Genomic DNA, 19,909 nt, shown 5'->3' on the forward strand with positions numbered 1-19,909 from the left:
CAGACAAAACTATAATTCGAAAAGATACATGTACCCCTATGTAAATAGCAGCACTATTCACAATAGCCAAGACATGGAAACAACCTAAATGTCCATTGACAGATGAATGGATAAAGATGTGTGTGTGTGTGTGTGTGTGTGTGTGTGTGTGTGTGTTTTATACACACACACACAGGAATATTACTCAGCCATAAAAAAGAATGAAATAATGCCATTTTCAGTAACATGGATGGACCTAGAGATTATCATTCTAAGTGAAGTAAGTCAGAAACAGAAAGGCAAATACAATATGATATCACTTATATGTGGAATCTAAAATATATGACAAATGAACATATCTATGAAACAGAAACAGATTCACAGACATAGAGAACAAACTTGTGGTTGCCAAGGAGGGGGTGGAGGTGGGGGAGGGAAGGATTGGGAGTTTGGGATTAGCAGATGCAAACTCATATATATGTATATGATGGATAAACAACAAGGTCCTACTGTATAGCACAGGGAACTATATTCAATATCCTGTGATAAAACATAATAGAAAAGAATATGAAAAAGAATATATATATGTATAACTGAATCACCTTTCTGTACAGCAGAAATTAACACATTATAAATCAACTACACTTCAATAAAATATATATATATGAAAAAAGAAATTGCCAAGGTAGCTATATCCCCTCAACATTTCATTTAAAAATTTTTCAAACCAACAGAAGAATTGCAAGAGTAGTAAAATGAATACCTCATCTTTACCTAGATTTGCCAATTTTGGCACATTTCCTTTATTTCTGTGTTTTGTGGGTGTGTATAACTATTAGCATTATTTGCTGAATTATTTGAGAGGAAGTTGCAGATATTGTGACCCATCTTAACAATTTAATCTCATTTTTAATAAGCAGTGTGAGAAGCAGGGGCAATGGGAACATAGAGCTGTAAACAAATTCTTTAATTTACTTGATTTAATATTAATAATCTGCTTCCAGGCTTGAAAAAATAGTGACAGTAATATATAGTTTGAGAAAAAAACAACATCTCTTTGTCTTTATAAATTGATAAACTCTAATACGTTAGACCCTCACTCAGACATAATGAGAAAACACTGTTTACGAAAACAGTTTTACTGTATCCTGTTTCCCAGACTCATCCCAAACACCAGAACATTTAAAACCAAAATGCTTCCTGGACTCATCTCAAGCCATATAATTTCTAAAACACAAAACATTTTGAAAAACATCGGATTTCACAAATTTGTAAAATTCTGATAATTTCAAAAAAGACTTAAGGAGATTTAAATATATACAATATAACTATCTATCTCTCTCACTAAAAAATTAGATCCTCAAGGGCAGGATCTAATTTTTTCTGTTTTGATCCATACAGCATCCTCAATACCTTGAATAATGCCTAGCATACAGTATGAACTCAATAATAAATATTTATTGAATTAGAGATTTGTTTTAAAGTGAGAAAATGGGAAAAAGGAAAGTGAGACTAGACATATCAAGATAAAATCAGAAGTCGGTTTACTATGTAATAAAATGTAATCTGTCAGGACCTTTATGTTTTCTAGAGACGGCCATAAATTTGGCCCTGAGTTTTCTAGCAACCATCCCTAAAAAGGAAACATGAATAAAACATAAATAAAAACAAATCAATTGCTTGGAAGAAGCACAACAATTCTTAGTACTTCTATTTTGTTATACACAATAATCTCATTATAGTTTTATTTGTAAAGTGCAGTCTATCTTTAATATCTATCTTAAAAGAAAGTATAGAATAATACAGTGTAGGAAACTGCACTGGGCAAGTTTCTAGGACACGTTAGCACTGATCTCAACTCTGTCTCTTAAGTATGTAACCTTGAGTAAATCATTTCACTTGGATTTCAGATTCAGTGTTCAGCAAACAGACCATAAAAAATGTGTAGGGTATCTTCCACTTTTAACATTCTACGGCCTAAAAGGGAAAGTACTCCTCTTACATACATTAGCAACATGCTTCCATTTTAAAGAGGCTTTGGTACAAAAGAGAGATTCTCATGGCTTTTAATAAAACATACAAATACATATGACTGGTTTAGAAGTTTGCATAACTTGGTCAACTCAAAGTAGCCTTTCCAGTTCAGGTTATGCCACCCTTAATCTAATATCTGACAAGATAATCTGAATCTTTACCCATTTGGAAGAAAATTCATGTAACTCTTTTTTTTTTTTTAAATAAATTTATTTATTTTATTTATTTATTTTTGGCTGCGTTGGGTCTTTGTTGCTGTGCGCGGGCTTTCTCTAGTTGTGGCGAGCGGGGGCTACTCTGTTGCGGTGCGCAGACTACTCATTGCGGTGGCTTCTCTTGTTGCAGAGCACAGGCTCTAGGCACGTGTGCTTCAGTAGTTGTGGCACATGGGCTCAGTAGTTGTGGCTCGCGGGCTCTAGAGCACAGGCTCAGTAGTTGTGGCACACGGGCTTAGTTGCTCCACGGCATGTGGAATCTTCCCGGCCCAGGGCTCGAACCCGTGTCCCCTGCATTGGCAGGCGGATTCTTAACCACTGCGCCACCAGGGAAGCCCCATGTAACTCTTAATTAACTTCCATAATCCCTCCTTTGCCTTAGATATAGACATCATTTAGTCATTAATAGGTTTTCTTTTTTACAAATTCACTTTGAAAAAAAAGAGTTTTACATTTGTAAAACTGCATTTCCTCTTCCTTTTCTCAGAGTTATAATCTTAAATCATGCTTCCTAGCTCTCACTAGGACTACTTTAATGACTTCATTTCTTTCCTTCTTGATTTACTAAATTTTAAACTCTTTTCTCTTTAATCTACTTTAAATGCTACTGCTAAATCATATCCACACATTCAGATTACCATGCTTTTGTTTCTTTTTTTTTTTTAATATATTATTTTTTATTTTTGGCTGTGTTGGGTCTTCGTTGCTGCACGCAGACTTTCTCTAGTTGCAGCGAGCGGGGGCTACTCTTCGTTGTGGTGCATAGGCTTCTCATTGCAGTGGCTTCTCTTGTTGCGCAGCATGGGCTCTAGGCGCACCGGCTTCAGTAGGTGCAGCACGTGGGCTCAGTAGTTGCGGCACGCGGGCCCTAGAGCACGTGGGCTCAGTAGTTCTGGTGCATGGGCTCTAGAGCACAGGCTCAGTAGTTGTGGCACACGGGCTTAGTTGCTCCGTGGCACGTGGGATCTTCGTGGACCAGGGATTGAACCCATGTCTCCTGCATTGGCAGGTGGATTCTTAAGCACTGTGCCACTGGGGAAGTCCCCCAGGTTACTATTCTTTTCAAATATGTTAAATTACCTTTTCTTGTTCAAATAAAATTTTTCTTGCCTTCCCACATTCAAGGCTCTTTGCCATTTCTACACTTTCTCAGGAACAGATTTTTCTCTTACTGTTGTATGAACTTGGGTAATCAACTTATGTCACATTGTTTTAATCCATAAAACGGGCATAATGTCACTTATCCTACATGAAAGGTTGCTGTGAGCAAAGAAAAAGAATGGGAAAGTGTTTTCAAATATCTAAAACTCTATTATTGGGCAGGCCATACAAATGATAGTTTGATTTCTGCTTCATTATCCCTCACAGCTGTTATTGGCATTCTCCATAGACTGGCACCAAGAATGGCTACTCTTTCAAATAATTACTTGACATGACTATTCTCAACTTAAAAATCTTTAGCAAGGACTATTTCATCCAATAATATCAAAAGTAGATTTATTGGGGCTTCCCTGGTGGCGCAGTGGTTGAGAATCTGCCTGCTAATGCAGGGAACACGGGTTCAAGCCCTGGTCTGGGAAGATTCCACATGCCACGGAGCAGCTGGGCCCGTGAGCCACAACTACTGAGCTTGCGCGTCTGGAGCCTGTGCCCCGCACCGGGAGGGGCCGCGATAGTGAAAGGCCCACGCACTGCGATGAAGAGCGGTCCCCGCACCGCGATGAAGAGTGGCCCCCGCTTGCCGCAACTAGAGAAAGCCCTCGCACGAACCGAAGACCCAACACAGCCAAAAATAAATAAATAAATAAATAAAGTAGCTATAAAAAAAAATAAAAAAAAAAAAGTAGATTTATTTTTATTGCAACTTAATACAACCAAAATGTTTTCAATAAAGGAAACTGAAATTAGTAATTTTGAAATTTATAGTTAAAATAATATTGGAGGCCTTAATCACTGATAAATACACACTTTACCTTTCTTCCAACCTGTACTCCTGGGGTGTCTGCTTCCACAATAAATCCAGTAAAGGCTTTACTAGCAGGAGCCTTAGGATCCAGATCAGAACGAGCCAATAAAAAATACCTAATACACATATACATACATGATGATAGATAATGGTATCAGCAGATAACATATGGTGACTCCCATCTCAGTTAATCCTCCCAAAAATCCCAATTATTATTACCCCCATTTTATAGATGAAGAAATGAAGAATCAGAGAGGTTTAAAAGTTCACCCAGGTCACATACTTACAACATGGCAGAGCTAGTATTTCACCCCACATTTACTTCTTAACTAATATGGTATCTAACTTTTTTTTTTGTAGTTTGATTGACAAGTAAAAATTCCTTGTATCAAGATAACGTAAAATAAAGTATGTGTGTGTTGGAACTGTCACTTTTCCTTTCCCAAAACTAGTTTAAGTATTTAAGGGACAAGTTATCTGGAAAAGATGGGTAAATGGGGCTGCCTGTGAAAAGAAATGAGATAGTGACCCCTATGTTCTGACTACTGTCCTCTTCATGCAGCAAAATCAGAGTTTCTGTTACAGCTGAATTATTATGAATATCTCCTGGGTTTTCTCTCCAGAAGAATTCTTCCCAGGAAGATTTAAAAATAAAACATGAGGAAAAAAGGCAAAACATCCAAATATCCATGTAACCTATGTTCTAAATAGCCTGGTAAAGGAGAATTTTTTTTAAATTTCTTAAACAACTATTTTATTTTCTATGCTTAAAACTAATAAACTATCATCTACTCTACAGTTTTACTTAATAGTTTAAAAAATAGTAAAAATTGTTTTCTAGTTTCATATATTACCTACTTTGTCTTACTACATGATGCGCTGTACTTAATTCTTAAAATTGTGAAAGCTTCTACTTGCATTGCTGGATTTCCCTCAACCTGTTACATTTTAACCGTTTCTTCACTTTTTTATTACTTGCTGATATTATGATAACTTACTTAAAGATAATGATATAGCACTCCATAATACTGGACACTCATAAAGTGATTGATATATTTAAAATAAACAGTAAACTCACTCTCAGGAATAATGCTTTTCTTGCCAAAAAATAGCACCGAAGAGCACACATATATACTGAATCAGAATTTTTGCAGACAAGGAAAGATAGCCCATTTTTAGTTCATTATACCAATCACCAGAAGGTCCTTCTTCTGTAAGTTTCTATTTATATACTTGTAGTGATGAGTAAATACATTTTTCCCATGACCACTTAACACACACTAGATAGAACTGTTGTTGAAATTCTTGTCTTTATGTTGAGCTATACTCTACATTTTTCTCACTTTCACATTTATTCTAAACTGACTTTCTGAAGCAAACATACAAGCCTACTCTTCCATGTATGAGACATTACTTAAAAATTTTTAAATTCTTCCTACACAACCAAATCCAATTCCTTTACCCTTCATAGGACATGTTTGCTGTGCTCACCCTAATGAAGGACATTTACTTGCTTCTGAATTTATTTCATTTTGTCAATGCATGTCTTAAGAAGTGTTGCCCAGAACTGTTACCATTTTTTTCCTGCTTGTTTGATGTTATACTTCTATTACTTCAGCAAGAAATTACACTCGCTTCTTAAAGGCAGATACATCACACTGTTGATTCCTATAGAACCCTTCTTCATCTTTTTTCCACAAATAATGCTATTAAATGTTTTCCTTCAACATTTTATAGTAATACAAGGGATTTTATGACCCTTTGTTGAACTTCATGTCATTATTTTTGGACCTATATATTTGGACCTTTTAGATTTTATTAAAGTAAAATTCTGTCCTCTCTAAACTTATTGCTCAGAAGCAGAGAAATGTGCTATACCAATGGCTTTCCTTTTTCCTCAGAGTCTTAGGGGAATGGTTCCAAGGAGGTGCTGGTACGGTCTAGGGAGAGTGGGGATAGTAAGCCGAGTAGAGGGAACTCTAGCTTTCCTAATCAGATTCAACCAGAGCAGGTGTTTTTGTTTTATTTTATTTTACAAATTAAACTTCTGATACAATTTGAAGAAATAGTTCAGGACTTAAGAATAGTTTGTGAAAATCACTGAACTATTTATAATCCTTTATGGACCCTCCAGTTCCATGAATAAAACTTGTCTTAATTGTGGTGGTTTAATAATAAAGGAAGGAGAGAGGGGGAAATTCTGAATATAAAGCATTTAAGAATCAATATAGAGAGGTTTTAAATAACATACCAATTAGCTTTTCCTCCATTGGTTATCCACATCTTCTGACCATTAATAATATACTCATCTCCTTTTTTTTCTGCTTTGGTCTTTATAGCAGCTACATCAGAGCCTGCTCCAGGTTCTGTTACACAGTAGGCCTTGAATATACGGAAACAAGAGAAAATAATTACATGTTAATTATTAAATTATGAACATTTAGAACCCGGAGGGTATTTTATTTTTTAAGTCAGTGTATTAAATACTTTAAAATACTTAACAATAAAATGTTCTTACAGAATCAAACTGCTCAAATGTAAAAACATTTAATATGTAATTTAAAACTAGATGTAGGATACCAATAAACCATATCAAAAATTACAATGTTAGGTATCTTCAACCAAGTTAAGTAAATTTCACACAAACTCATTCATCCAAACATTTATTTAGTAGTATCTACCATTTACCAGGTTATGAAGGAGGAGATGGAAAAGCCAGAGATGAAAGACATCCTATCTTCAAGATTTTTACAATGTAGCAGTGGAGATGAATATTATATTGTAATTATATATCTAAATATTAAAGTCACACACAATGGGCTTAAGATACTATCTTAGCTTTAGGGTGTCAGAAAGCTTCCCAGAGGTGATGCTTAAATTAAGTCTCAAAAAGGAAAAGGAATTCTTAGGGGGTAAGGAAAAGGGGGAATGTGTATTCCAGGAAGAAGTAATACATATGGAATGATACCAAGATAAGAAGCAGGGTTACCCAGTGTTTGTGATACAAAAGTACCGGATTCTGTAACATCTATACTCTGTGCATGTAAGGGAATGGTAGAAATTAGTCTGGAAAGAAAGGAAGGGAACAGATGACAAAGAACACTTTATATTACACTAAGAAGTTGAAATTTTATCTGGTGGAAAAAGGGGAGCCTCTTAAGGCTCTTCAACAGATGTGTGACAAGATGTAAGCAGAATGGATAAAGGGAGTGGTGGAAGGCAAGCAATGGGTAGCTGAAGTTCATTCAAGTTTACTGAGTGACAGGTACTGGGAACACAAGGCCTAGACACAAGTTCCTTACCCTTAAGGTACTTATAGTCCAAAGAGAGAAACCTTAACAGTTAATTTTAATTCCAAGTATTAAGGGACATAGGGACATTAGAAATGACTACTTAGACCTGTAGGGGGTGGGAGGTGATGAGTGGTAAGGAAGATGAAGAATAATAAGTAATACTCGTTGAAGGAGGTAAGTCTTGAAGGACAAATAAGTGAGGCAAGCAGATCTAGGCATGGAAGAATGAAACAGCAGTTGTACAAGGCAAAGTACTAGCAGTTCAGTACTGGAATGTAAAGTATGAAACTGAAAGCCATGAAAAGAGGCTAAAAAGGCAGGCAGGACCTGGTCCTGGAGGCTGAGGTGTATGCCATGCTAAGGAGAGCAGACTTTTATGCATTCAACAAAAGTTTATCAAACACTTGCTATTGTGCCACAAAACCTGGGCTTCAGGGAAATCCAGAGCAGCCTAGCGTGCAAAAGTGAGGAATATATATGCATTTTTCTGAGGATGTCAGATTCTAAAACGGGTACCCAAACTAAAAAAAAATATATTAGATACCACTGCTATTGATGAAATGGAAACACAATGTTTTTGTAAATGCAGGAAAGTGATAGATTTACATTTTAGATAGTTTATTATTACAGAAGTATAAAGGACAGATTTAAGGGAAGATAATAATAATAACTTTTTACTATCTTCCAGGTGCTGTTCTAAGTACTTGACTCATTTAAACCTCACAATAATCCTTATGACACAGGTGCTAGGTATCTACATTTTATAAATAAGGAAACTGAGACAGTGAGGTTAAGTAATTTTCCCAAGTTCACAGATCTAGTAAGTGGCATAAATACCTACATAAGACTGGAGTTAGGGACACAAATTATGCAAGAAAAAAAGCTTAAACTAAGAAGCAAGATAAGGCAAGAAAATACGATGAAGTTTAGAATTGTGGTGTGAAATCCACAGGACACAATGACTAAACAGGATGTTGGGGAGCTAAAGAGGATGTTATGATGACTCAATTTTTTAGTTTAGGAAGCTTCCAATTAGGGATAATCTTGAAGAGAAGCAGTACTATAGAGTGGGAAGAAAATAATTTGGTTTGGGACACATTTCGCTTAAGATATTTGAGTCTAGCTAGGAAAAAATGTCTAATAGATAAGTTCATATAGGAGGGTAAAGGTCAGGGGAGAGATAAGGGCTGGAACTGGAGACTTAATAGACTACTCAGTGAATATACCAAAACTTAACACGAGATGCGGAGACTGATTTGACAATTTAAGTCAAGAGTAAGCTTTATGTAAATCAACAGTGCTAATACTATATTTACAAAAGAATAGTATCTACCTCTTCCTATCTTTGTGTTCCTTACACAATTCTTGGATGACACCTTTGGTCCAGAAGACCTTAATTAAGAAGAAAACACAGATTTATGGGAAAGAGACCTGGAAAATCTCAAAGAGACGCATCTTTATTGCAACCCTCTGGATCTGTGAGAGAGAACAGGGCCCAGAAGGATCAGCTCTGGACTTGCTCCAACTCGAGGCTTTCAGCAACTCCCTTCTCTTCAAGCTCCCCACTGAGCCCAACATTTTAATCTTTCAGTCTTTCTCCCTCCTTCATCGTCCTCTGTTTATTCACCTTTTCCATTCCCTTGTCTCATTTTCTCATTCTTTCTGATTGCCCTGCTCTCTCACACTCACATCCCCTCGCAGATCACCTTTCTGTTGGAGACTATACCGATGGCCTATTTCCAAGAGCAGCAGGTTTGAATCAGCTCCAGTTTAAAATGAAGGTGGGCGGTGGGGGCAAGGCCAGGAGGGGATATTAAAAAAAAAAAAGCATCTAAAATAAGAGTGATGGAACCATGCTCCTCTGTACTCATCAGACCATCCTAGAGTACTATATTTAGCTCTATAATAATATTTTTGAGTCAGTGATTACTAAGAAGGCGGTGGGACTTTACTGTGTTGTATGAAGAAAAGATGAAAAAATTGGGGCTAATTTGCTTAGAAAAGGTAAGATCCACATGACAGCCATATTAAAATACCTGAAGGGCTATAGAGCCAAGGGAGAGAATTTGAATTGATAGAAGAAAACTAGTGTGAAATTATTCAAACTTATTGAACACCTATTATGGTATCAGGTTGTGAAATTATAAAAGGAAATGACACAATCCTTTCCCTCAGGAGCATGCAATCTAGAAGAGCTTTCTAACAGTCAGGGACACTCCCAAATGGAGCTGCTTCAGGAAGTTGAGACTCCTAGACATGAAAACATGAGCTAGATGGCCTTTTCACAGGTGTGCTATAGAGGAGATTCAGGTGTCATGTAGGTTAACTGCATTACTCTTCTACCTAGATGCTCAAAGATGTTTTCAGCATCACAACAAAAAAAGTATTATACAAATTAACTGTCCAGAAAAGATAACTCTTTACCAAAATTTTATTTTAAGTAACTTTGGGAATCTTTTTCCTCTGAAATATGCTATTAGACATTCCTCTGTTTTATAATAAGGCATAGTTTTTATTTTTTTAAACTTTTTCATAAATTTATTTTATTTTTACTTATTTTTGGCTGTGTTGGGTCTTTGTTGCTGCACGCGGGCTTTCTCTAGTTGCCGCGAGCGGGGGCTACTCTTCACTGCAGTGCGCGGGCTTCTCATTGCGGTGGCTTCTCTTGTTGCGGAGCACAGGCTCTAAGCACGAGGGCTTCAGTAGTTGTGGCTCGCAGGCTCGAGAGCGCAGGCTCAGTAGTTGTGGCACACGGGCTTAATTGTTCCACAGCATGTGGGATCTTCCCGGACCACGGCTCAAACTCCTGTCCCCTGCGTTGGCAGGTGGATTCTTAACCAATGTGCCACCAGTGAAGCCCAGGGCATAGTTTTTAGAACTTATGAAGTGTATGAGTTTGTGTGTTTCTATGCAAAATGGCTGGTTCTTCAGAGTTGTTCTTGTCTTATTTGTTTCCTAGTAAGTAAAATTAATTTTATAATGCTCTTTCAGCAGAAGCCACTTTTGTTTCCAGTGCAACTTGTTCTCTTAAGTCAAGCAAATTAGTAAAATTCTTTTATGCATAATTATTTATTTATGAAGAATTTATTATTTACTTAATCTGCAAAATTCTATGAATTCTATAATTCTATGAATAATACATTTTGGGTAAGGATCTAAGGGTCTACCAGATTGTTAACTTATGAGCAGGAACCCAGTTCTGGTGGGGTTTTTTTTGATTTATTTTTTTGGGGGGGCACGCTGCGTTGGGTCTTCGTTGCTGTGCACGGGCTTCCTCCAGTTGCAGCGAGCGGGGGCTACTCTTTGTTGCGGTGTGCAGGCTTCTCATTGCGGTGGCTTCTCTTTCTTGCAGAGCACAGGCCCTAGGCACATGGGCTGCAGTAGTTGTGGCACGCGGGCTCAGTAGTTGTGGCACACAGGCTTAGCTGCTCTGCGGCATGCGGGATCTTCCTGGACCAGGGCTCAAACCCGTGTCCCCTGCATTGGCAGGCAGATTCTTAACCACTGTGTTACCAGGGAAGTCCCAGGAGCCCAGTTTTATTCACTGTTTTATTCCAAGTCCACCTGGTACACAGTATTCAAATATTTAAAAGAATCAGTAGAACATTATACTTTTCTTTCTTAGTGATGATACCACCACCTTATCTTTGTATAGTTTACTAAACAATTTTGCATTCATTCTCTACTAATTTTTTCTTTTTTGCCTTACACTCTAAAGTGACTGGAGGTAGTTCTTATAACGCATGTTTTTTAAAAAATCAGGAATGAAGTGAAAATAAAGATAAACCGGAAAGAATAATATACTACAACACATGCTTCGAGGTTCAAATAATTACTAATGGAGGACTATAAAATTGGCTCTGTGCTTCCTACTTACCAAAACAATAAAAATACTATACTGTAGTTACAAGTGTAAACTGCCCATAAGCTGAAATCTGGCATATAGCAGGGAATTCAGATATTGAGTAGATGAATGGATGAATGAATGGCAGTTAAAGAAAAACAAAGTATCCCCTGGCCATTAGGTATGAAAGAAATTTCTCTACTATATTTTTGCAAAAGGGACACTATGTGAAGATATTCTTATAAAAACATAAGCATTTTGTTTTATCTTTACTATATCCTTTTTAGATGTTATACGACCAAAATAGGTGTGTATAACAATACAGAAGAAAATACAGGAGAGACTTTGAGGCTAAGTAACTGTATAAGATCATATTGCTATTATATGGCTTGAAGCCAGGTCTTGGGACCCCAAGTTCAGTGTTCAGCTACATTTCAGCTACTTCTCAGTTCTACTGGAAACGCATGGTTTTATGACCAGAGTTTTCTTTACCACTGTTATGCTTTTTCAGACACTTCTGAGTTCTAAGACCATGTTTGGACAAGTAAGTTTACTGAATGTCTTGCCCATAACAAGCTTGTCCTAGTAGTCTAATACTTGTTTCTGGTTGTCTAATACTGCATATATTTTAGGTATATACTTTTTAAAAGATTTAATCCAATCTTTGAAAAAGAAATATGGTTTCTAACTTATTATTGATATTTTAATACTATATGTGTAATATATATGCAATAATACAATTAGTTTTGATTTTTAGAAAATGTTTTTGCACTAAGTGGTATTAAAAAATAATTATAGTATCACCCTGATTTATTTCTGTACTCACTTTCCTCAGCAAGAGTATAACTGATCACATGATCTGGTAACAGATTAAGTCTTATGAACATGCACTAACACTGTAACTGTAAATTAAATCCAAAAACTTGTCATCTTTTTCTGTATCAATTTTTACCATGACATTATTATTATTATTATTATTATTATTATTTTTTATTGGCTGTGTCAGGTCTTAGTTGTGGTATGTGGGATCTTTGTTGAGGCATGCGGGCTCTTTCATTGTGGCACACGGGCTTCTCTCTTGTGGCGTGAAGGTTTTCTCTTCTCTAGTTGTGGGGCACAGGCCCCAGGAAGTCTGGGCTCTGTCGTTGAGGCACGTGGGTTCCACAGCACATGGGCTCTGTAGTTTGCAGCATGCAGGCTCTCTAGTTGAGGCACACGAGCTCAGTAGTTATGTCGCACGGGCTCAGTTGCCCTGCGGCACGTGGGGTCTTAGTTCCCTGACCAGGGATCGAACCCACGTCCCCTGCATTATAAGGTGGATTCTTTACCACTGGACCACCAGGGAAGTCCCCTACCATGACATTATTTTTTTTTTTAATAAATTATTTGATTTATTTATTTATTTTTGGCTGCGTTGGGCCTTTGCTGCTACGTGCGGGCTTTTCTCTAGTTGCGTCAAGGAGGGGCTACTTTTCGTTGCGGTGCATGGGCTTCTCATCGTGGTGGCTTCTCTTGCTGTGGAGCACGGGCTCTAGGCACATGGGCTTCAGTAGTTGTGGTGCACGGGCCCAGTAGTTGGGTCGTGGGCTCTAGAGCGCAGGTTCAGTAGTTGTGGTGCACGGGCTTAGTTGTACCGCAGCATGTGGAATCTTCCCGGACCAGGGCTAGAACCCATGTCCCCTGCACTGGCAGGCGGATTCCTAACCACTGCACCACCAGGGAAGTCCAACATTATTTTTAAAAGCAAAAATCTAAGGAATTTAAATATTCAACAATAGGGAATAGTGAAATAATTTATACTACATCAATTAAATAGCATATTATGTAGTCATAAATATCACAGTATTTAAAAAGAAGTAGAGCATCAGAAAATGCACGTTATGTTAAAAAGGATGTAAAACTGCATATATAATATGACCTTAATAGTGAAAAATACATCTATATGTATTAAAAATCTAATAGAGTATACAATAAGACAGTTATACCAGTTAACTTCATATCTGAGGGATTACAGATGTTTTTGTTCTTCTTCATACCTTTCTAAATCTTCTATACTATTTTTACAATCTGAAAGTTTTTAAAATGTTAATTCTAAAAAGTTTAAATAAAACACATTATATGTAGTATAATTTTATAAATATTATTGAGAGTTAACTGACTCTCAGTAGAAATTAATCAATATTTTTCATTAATATACCTATTGACTATTTTCATTTTCACCCTTGGCTTCATATTTTGAATACATCAATTGCACTAGATACATATTTGAGTAATATTATGCACTAGAAGGGGGAAAATATACAGTAAACCTTTATTAATTCAGAAGTTAGAATAATTTAGGGACTAGAGTGAATGCATTTTTACATATACTTAAGATATTAATAACAAAACTGCCAAAGAAATGTTTAAAATACTTGAACTGGGGGTCTGGGCAAGATGGCGGAAGAGTAAGACCCGGAGATCACCTTCCTTCCCACAGATACATTAGAAATATATCTACACGTGGAACTGCTCCTACAGAACACCCACTGAATGCTGGCAAAAGACGTCAGACCTCCCAAAAGGCAAGAAACTCCCCACGTACTTGGGTAGGACAAAAGAAAAAAGAAATAACAGAGACAAAAGAATAGGGACGGGACCTGCACCAGTGGGAGGGAGCTGTGAAGGAGGAAAGGTTTCCACACACTAGGAAGCCCGTTCGCGGGTGGAGACTGCAGGTGGCAGAGGGGGGATGCTTCGGAGCCACAGAGAAGAGCGCAGCAACAGGGGTGCGGAGGGCAAAGCGGAGAGATTCCTGCACAGAGGATCAGTGCCGAGCAGCACTCACCAGCCCGAGAGGCTTGTCTGCTCACCCGCTGGGGCGGGCGGGGGCTGGGAACTGAGGCTCGGGCTTCGGGATCCCAGGGAGAGGACTGGGGTTGGCGGCGTGAACACAGCCTGAAGGGGTTAGCGCACCACAGCTAGACGGGAGGGAGTCCGGGAAAAAGTCTGCAGCTGCCGAACAGGCAAGAGACTTTTTCTTGCCTTTTGTTTCGCGGTGTGCAACGAGAGGGGATTCAGAGCGCCGCCTAAACAAGCTCCAGAGGCAGGCGCGAGCCGCGGCTATCAGCGCGGACCCCAGAGATGGGCATGAGATGCTAAGGCTGCTGCTGCCACCACCAAGAAGCCTGTGTGCGAGCACAGGTCACTATCCACACCGCCCCTCCCGGGAGCCTGTGCAGCCAGCCACTGCCAGGGTCACGTGATCCAGGGACAACTTCCCCGGGAGAACGCACGGCACGCCTCAGGCTGGTGCAACGTCATGCTGGCCTCTGCCGCCGCAGGCTCGCCCCGCATCCGTACCCCTCCCTCCCCCCGGCCTGAGTGAGCCAGAGCCCCCGAAGCAGCTGCTCCTTTAACCCCGTCCTGTCTGGGCGGGGAACAGACGCCCTCAGGCGACCTGCATGCAGAGGCAGGTCCAAATCCAAAGCTGAACCCCAGGAGCTGTGCGAACAAAGAAGAGAAAGGGAAATCTCTCCCAGCAGCCTCAGAAGCAGCGGACTAAAACTCCACAAACAACTTGATGTACCTGCATCTGTTGAATACCTGAATAGACAACGAATCATCCCAAATTCAGGAGGTGGACTTTGGGAGCAGGATATATTAATTTCTCCCCTTTTCCTTTGTTTGTGAGTGTATATGTGTATGCTTCTGGGTGAGATTTTGTCTGTATAGCTTTGCTTTCACCATTTGTCCTAGGGTTCGGTCTGTCCGTTTCCTTTTTTTTTTTTTTTTTTAACTAAAAAAAATTTTTTTTTCTTAATAAATTTTTTCATAATAATTTTTTCCTTATTTTTTATTTTAAAAAATTAAAATAATTTTTTTCTTATTTTTTTATTGTAAAAAATTTAAAATTTTTTGTTCTTAATAAATTTTTTTCTTAATTTTTTCTTACTTTTTATTATAAAAAATTAATAAATTTATTTTTAAAAATTAAAATTTTTTTTCTTAATAAATTTTTTCTTAATAATTTTTTTCTTATTTTTTATTATAATAGCTTTATTTTATTTTATTTTATTTTATCCTCTTTCTTTCTTTCTATTTTTTCTCCCTTTTAACCTGAGCCATGTGGATGAAAGGCTCTTGGTGCTCCAGCCAGGCATCAGGGCTGTGCCTCTGAGGTGGGAGAGCCAACTTCAGGACACTGGTCCACAAGAGACCTCCCAGCTCCACGTAATACCAAATGGCGAAAATCTCTCAGAGATCTCCATCTCAACATCAAGACCCAGCTTCACTCAACGACCAGCAAGCTACACTACAGTGCTGGACACCCTATGCCAAACAACTAGCAAGACAGGAACACAGCCCCATCCATTAGCAGAGAGGCTGCCTAAAATCACAATAAGGCAACAGACACCCCAAATCACACCACCAGACGTGGATGTGCCCACCAGAAAGACAAGATCCAGCCTCATCCACCAGAACACAGGCACTAGTCCCCTCCACCAGGAAGCCTACACAACCCACTGAACCAACCTTAGCCACTGGGGACAGATACCAAAAACAATGGGAACTACGAACCTGCAGCCTGTGAAAAGGAGACCCCAAACACAGTAAGATAAGCAAAATGAGAAGACAGAAAAACACACAGCAGATGAAGGAGCAGGGTCAAAACACACCAGACCTAACAAATGAAGAGGAAACAGGTAGTCTACCTGAAAAAGAATTCAGAGTAATGATAGTAAAGATGATCCAAAATCTTGGAAACAGAATAGACAAAATGCAAGAAACATTTAACAAGGACGTAGAAGAACTAAAGAGGAACCAAGCAACGATGAAAAACACAATAAATGAAATTAAAAATACTCTAGAAGGGATCAATAGCAGAATAACTGAGGCAGAAGAACGGGTAAGTGACCTGGAAGATAAAATAGTGGAAATAACTACTGCAGAGCAGAATAAAGAAAAAAGAATGAAAAGAACTGAGGACAGTCTCAGAGACCTCTGGGACAACATTAAACGCACCAACATTCAAATTATAGGGGTCCCAGAAGAAGAAGAGAAAAAGAAAGGGACTGAGAAAATATTTGAAGAGATTATAGTTGAAAACTTCCCTAATATGGGAAAGGAAATAGTTAATCAAGTCCTGGAAGCACAGAGAGTCCCATACAGGATAAATCCAAGGAGAAACACACCAAGACACATATTAATCAACCCATCAAAAATTAAATATAAAGAAAACATATTAAAAGCAGCAAGGGAAAAACAACAAATAACACACAAGGGAATCCCCATAAGGTTAACAGCTGATCTTTCAGCAGAAACTCTGCAAGCCAGAAGGGAGTGGCAGGACATATTTAAAGTGATGAAGGAGAAAAACCTACAACCAAGATTACTCTACCCAGCAAGGATCTCATTCAGATTTGATGGAGAAATTAAAACCTTTACAGACAATCAAAAGCTGAGAGAGTTCAGCACCACCAAACCAGCTTTACAACAAATGCTAAAGGAACTTCTCTAGGCAAGAAACACAAGAGAAGGAAAACACCTACAATAACAAACCCAAAACATTTAAGAAAATGGGAATAGGAACATACATATCGATAATTACCTTAAATGTAAATGGATTAAATGCTCCCACCAAAAGACACAGACTGGCTGAATGGATACAAAAACAAGACCCGTATATATGCTGTCTACAAGAGACCCACTTCAGACCTAGGGACACATACAGACTAAAATACTTGAACTACTTTTAAAGACTCTGATATTTTAGAAATACCTATTTATAAACAGTAAGATAATTACAAATATTCATATCAGTGTATAAGTTAGGTTCTCCAAAGCATCTCTATGCTACAATTTTTTAGCCTATTTCTAATATTATATACATTATAAGAAAAGAATCTGGATGTTTCACACAATTCTTAGACAATATTGAGAATTAGCCTACTAAGTAACTCTCACCTGTTGAAACAAATTGACAACTAAGTAGGAAATACATATAAATGTCTTCATTAGTTTACCTGAAATTTAGGTACCTGAAATAAATAAAAAACATTTATTTTCAAATACTACTTTGTACTCTTTCAGACCAATTCTCACAGTTAGCTCAAAATGATAACAACTTACTATATTTTGGTATCATAATCACACCCTAGACTGAAATCTGTTTGACTAATAACCAAAAGAAAGAAAAATCCTATGTAAAGTCACTTTCAGAAGAGAACTGCAGCATGCATGTGTGTAAAATGTATAAGAATATCTTTCATAAAAAAATCCAATTTAGGGACTTCCCTGGCAGTCCAGTGGTTAAGACTCTGCGCTTCCACTGCAAGGGGCACAGATTTGATCCCCGGTTGGGGAACTAAGATCCCGCATGCTGCACGGCATGGCCAAAATAAATTCCAATTTAAAAATCTGTTGAGTAGTTCTCAGAAAATTAAATAAAATCTATAAATATCCTCCTGAAGTCACTCAGTCATTCAACAAACAAACTGTTATCTTTTCAGTCATATTAATTTCTTATTAGTTCAAGAAACTACTAGTTCAAACACCTACTGTCATGTATTCCATCTGAACTTCCTGACACAACCGCTCAGTTCTAGAGCTCCGGAGTGCTCCATTAAGTAGCTATTACTCTCCTGGAAATAAGCTAGAGGATTGTTATGGTACTTTTCTGGCATCCCAGAAACATTATAATTAGGTACCTTTCTTCTGGAAATAAGCAAGAGGATTATTTTATGACACTTTCTGGCATCCCAGAAACATCATTGTACCTAAATATGTTGCTTTTGCCTTAATGTGCTGTAGCCCAGTGTATACGTACAGACTGAAAAGGAAAAAGAGCACACTTACTCACTTCTTTAAATGTGAAATAAAGCAGCAACTACACATACTCACACACATCATTGGCTCCTCAGTCAGTCTCCCCAAATATTTCTTTTGTTGTTGATCATTTCCAGCAATAATAACAGGCATTTGCTATCAACCAAAGAAAAGTGATATTAAAAAAGCAAGATATTTTAAAATTAGGTATGTAAATTGAAATACTTAATTCAAAACATGAGAACTATTTTCCCCCAAGGGTAAGTCCAAAGAATTGGCCTTTATTCTGCCTCTAAGTTAGAGAGCTAAAACCACGAGGATATAAATCTATTAATCCAAGTATTTTCATAAAACAAAGTTATATAGGACTTGTTGGTAACATAATATATAAAAATCTACTGTAGTAAGATGCACAAGTAGAGAATTAAATTTACGGACTTCCCTGGTGGCACAGTGGTTAAGAATCCGCCTGCCAATGCAGGGGACACGGGTTCGAGCCCTGGTCCAGGAAGATCCGACATGCCGCGGAGCAACTAAGCCCGTGTGCCACAACTACTGACTCTGTGCTCTAGAGCCCGCGAGTCACAACTACTGAGCCCGTGCACCACAACTACTGAAGCCCACGCGCCTAGAGCCCGTGCTCTGCAAGAAGAGAAGCCACGCAATGAGAAGCCCGCGCACTGCAACGAAGAGTATCCCCCACTCGCCGCAACTAGAGAAAGCCTGCACGCAGCAACGAAGACCCAATGCAGCCAAAAATAAACAAACAAACAAAAAAGAATTAAATTTACAATAAATGACATGGTATATATGATCAGGTGTCCTAAGAATTACTCATTAAATTTCAGCATTGCCAGCAGTGGCAGCAAGCCATCCCAATCCTTCTCCTGAATGCCCTTACCTAAGAATTGCCACTGAAGCCACAGCCAAAGTGTACAGTTTCCCCACAGAGACAGCTAGGACTCCGAGTACTAAAGACAACAGCCAGAATGATCAACTCATGGAAAAGAACTCCAGGCTTCACTGCAGAATCTTGTGTTCCTTTTTAAAGAAAACTGTGTTCCACCAGCTAACCTAACTTAGCAGTACTATTTCATTAACAACAGCTCAGTTAAGCAATTCATTTTCTAGGTAACTTACCCCCAGAGAATTTCCTTCAATAGCAGTCTGAACCCCTGTACATCCATAAGCCATTTCTTCAGTAATTAGACAGCTATCAAAAGTTCCAAGTCCAAGACCTCCTACAGTATCAAAATGTTTTAAGAGCCCATTATAATATATAGCACACCTCAACAGAAATAAGGGTGAACTATTTAAATTACTTCCAATATAACCTAATTGATTTTAACAGCAAATTTGCAAATACAGTATCTATAACACTAGAAACTAAAAGTTTTCTGGCTAGTACAGTAACAAAGTATACTTCTCTAAAATAAGTTTTAAAATTTCAAAAAATTCCCTTACTATTTGTAATCTGGACCTGTCTTCCTGTTTCAGCTTGATTTTGTAAAAACTTGATTCAACTCTGCTAAAATTTTAACCTTTTGACTGACGAAAGGAGTGAAAGGAAAGTCTCAATAAAATGTAAAATCAAAGGTAGAATTAAAATGCAACAAATCAACTAACTGTAGAGAGAGAAGTTACCAAGGATTAGGATCAAGTTAACATTGGAATCAGTTATAAAGAAGGAAGAATGCCTCTAAGTGTTGAGTACAAGGCTTCTAAAAGCTGACAAATACTGAAGTCTGAACAGGGGCACAAAGGTAGAAAG

At 38.0% G+C, this 19,909-nt stretch overlaps 1 protein-coding gene and 1 long non-coding RNA gene across 2 annotated transcripts in view; one reads left to right on the forward strand and one right to left on the reverse strand.

The window, feature by feature from the left end:
- LOC309641494 overlaps positions 1-4,071 on the forward strand; it is a 664,930-nt gene extending 660,859 nt beyond the window's left edge. Inside the window, exon 2 of the long non-coding RNA XR_014252638.1 lies at positions 3,911-4,071. This is a non-coding gene — a long non-coding RNA (uncharacterized lncRNA). The remainder of the gene's footprint in view (positions 1-3,910) is intronic.
- The window catches only part of ACADM (acyl-CoA dehydrogenase medium chain), a 50,255-nt gene that overhangs the window by 18,140 nt on the left and 12,206 nt on the right, over positions 1-19,909 (reverse strand). The window contains exons 5-8 of the mRNA XM_082420677.1: positions 19,279-19,379; positions 18,214-18,294; positions 6,446-6,576; positions 4,202-4,310 (exon numbers count right to left, since the gene is read on the reverse strand). Coding sequence (XP_082276803.1) covers positions 4,202-4,310; positions 6,446-6,576; positions 18,214-18,294; positions 19,279-19,379 — 422 coding nt within the window. The remainder of the gene's footprint in view (positions 1-4,201; positions 4,311-6,445; positions 6,577-18,213; positions 18,295-19,278; positions 19,380-19,909) is intronic.

This window comes from Balaenoptera physalus, assembly GCF_965194825.1.
Source record: "Balaenoptera physalus genome assembly, chromosome: 1".
Taxonomy (NCBI): Eukaryota; Metazoa; Chordata; class Mammalia; order Artiodactyla; family Balaenopteridae; genus Balaenoptera; species Balaenoptera physalus.